Source organism: Lolium perenne, chromosome 7 (genome assembly GCF_019359855.2).
Source record: "Lolium perenne isolate Kyuss_39 chromosome 7, Kyuss_2.0, whole genome shotgun sequence".
Lineage (NCBI taxonomy): Eukaryota > Viridiplantae > Streptophyta > Magnoliopsida > Poales > Poaceae > Lolium > Lolium perenne.
In genome coordinates this window covers 123,456,625-123,458,808 of record NC_067250.2, presented here as the reverse complement: position 1 = coordinate 123,458,808, position 2,184 = coordinate 123,456,625, and the positions used below count along the sequence as shown (strand labels likewise).

At 48.8% G+C, this 2,184-nt stretch overlaps 1 protein-coding gene across 1 annotated transcript; it reads left to right on the top strand.

The window, feature by feature from the left end:
• The first annotated feature begins 213 nt into the window (after positions 1 to 213).
• On the top strand, positions 214 to 759 carry LOC127318518 (vignain-like). The gene has a single exon (XM_051348999.1). The coding sequence runs from the start codon at positions 214 to 216 to the stop codon at positions 757 to 759; it is 546 nt and encodes a 181-aa protein (XP_051204959.1).
• The last annotated feature ends 1,425 nt before the right edge of the window (positions 760 to 2,184 follow it).

Here is a 2,184-nt window from a genome sequence, read left to right as displayed (position 1 = left end):
TGCATGACATTACATATGATACATCTATATTGGATGGTGAGAGCTAGCTAGATCTACGGTTGAACCGTGCCGGCCAAAGGCTGTAGCAGAATAAAGGACTCGCCTAACCATGTAGTTGTCTCTCGCTCTCCTATATAAGGAGGTGGATCGGATGTTCATAGAACACTCACTTCACGAGAATCCACCCAGACAACTACATAGTCTACTGTTTCAATGGCGAGAGGCATGCTCCCTGTGATCACCATGGTCGTCACACTGACGGCCATGGCTCTAGAGGCGATCACGCCGATGGCGAGCACACCGGCAGCGGACATAATCTACGTCAGCTCGGAGAATGTTGCTTCGGAGAAGAGCATGCGTGGCCTGTACGAGCGCTGGTACGCACTCTACAGGCGCGACGGCGACCCTAGTGACAAGGAGAAGCGATTCACCATCTTCAAGGCGGAGGCACGTGCTGTGTACAAGCTGAATGAGGGCGGCGCAGGCGTGAAACATCATCTGAATTGGTTCACAGACATGACCCAAAATGAGTTTGTCGAATCGTTCGCCAGCTGCTCCCCCCTCGAGGTCCGATCCCCTGACGAGATCAAGCTCAACCTTCACCAGCCTAGCCAGTACTACCCCGATAAGCTGCCACTCACCGTCGACTGGCGGACCGTGGACGGCGTTCTCACCAGCGTGAAGCACCAGGGGAATTGCGGAAGCTGCTGGGCAATTGCTGCAGCCGGAGCAATGGAGAGTGTCCACTTCCTGTGGTGACCCTGCATACCACTGCATGTTGTAGTATGCCAGTCGTTGATATAACATTCGCGAAGTACCATTCCGCAAATATTACATCCCTCAGAGTAGTACAACAGAACATAGCAGGGTCCATAACTCATTCACATATTATTACAATCATCATACACAAGTCGTCTCGGAGCTCCTCTTGGGTTCTGAGAGGATAACTCCTGGGTTCGAGGCGAACCCAACTTAACTTACAATACCATTGTCTCATTAAACTCAACATTTATTTAAACGAGCAGCTAAAATAGTAAGAGTTTGCGCTGCTCGGCTACTACTACTCCTCCTGATATCCTTAGGCTTGTTCTCCTCCGGAAGCCTCCCCGGATCCGTAGACTATGATGTAGTCTACGCCTTCAACACCTCCTGAGAGGTCTGGTTCCTCGTAGCCGATGATCTCGGCTCCATCATTGCTGTCGTAGTCCTCCTCCTCCAGACGGTTCAGACAATCTAAGCATGGGGTTTAAGAGTGGTATGAGTACGAGCGTACTCAACAAGTTCATTTTAGATAAGAGGTGTTTTATGCACTAGCTACGATACTAGACCAGAAAGTCTAATACCAATGCAAGTTTTGATAAACATTTCTTCAAGAGATTGTTTTTATTTCAAAGAGCTATGTCCGTCAGCCTTCACCGGTTTACTAGAACTTCATGGAGCTCCTTTCCGGCCGCGTTCGCAGTTCCTCAATCCCGAACAGGGAGTGACAGTCACGATTCTTTACACTCTGCAGAGGTGTGTTGCTTTACCCATAAGAGATCTTAACCTTGGTGCCAACCTGCAGCTTTCCGTCCACACTTCCTTTGGTGTGAGGCCCGGTATAAGGTCTAGCCAAGCATGTTCCTCCGCTACCTCGCACACCCACCCTTTGTTGCATACCCCGACCACAGGTCCTCGTCGGTCCTCTTATACCACTTAAGGATGGACCCCGACCACGACAACAGTTTGGGACTCGTTAACCAAACTCCTTCGCCGTAGCTGCAACCCATCATAGACCACTTACCGTGGGGAATTAGAATGGGATCCCCACCCCACCGCTTGCCCAACCTGGGTCAAGTGTCTACGGTAAGCGCATCCGTTGATGTACGAGAGGTGGAAACACTTTTGACTACTCCGTCCCACTCCAGATCTTATGGTTAACACGGGTATTACGGCACAAGAATCATTGGCGACATTTGTTGTTTAATCCTAGATGGATATAAACCCGTGCAATGGAACCTCCACCATATCAACACAATCCATGGTTCCATTGCCCACCACATAGTCATATTCATAGTTATGAAAGTAGTGGTTTTGATTTTTATGCAATAGTGATAACCATAATACTTTGCAAGTAATTTGATAGAAATACTCAAATGACATGAGCAAGTGATGAACTTGCAAGAACAATGCAAAGTTCTGCAG

Excerpts from the sequence above, each read along its gene's own strand:
- LOC127318518 (XM_051348999.1), top strand. The coding sequence starts at position 214 with ATGGCGAGAGGCATGCTCCCTGTGATCACCATGGTCGTCACACTGACG.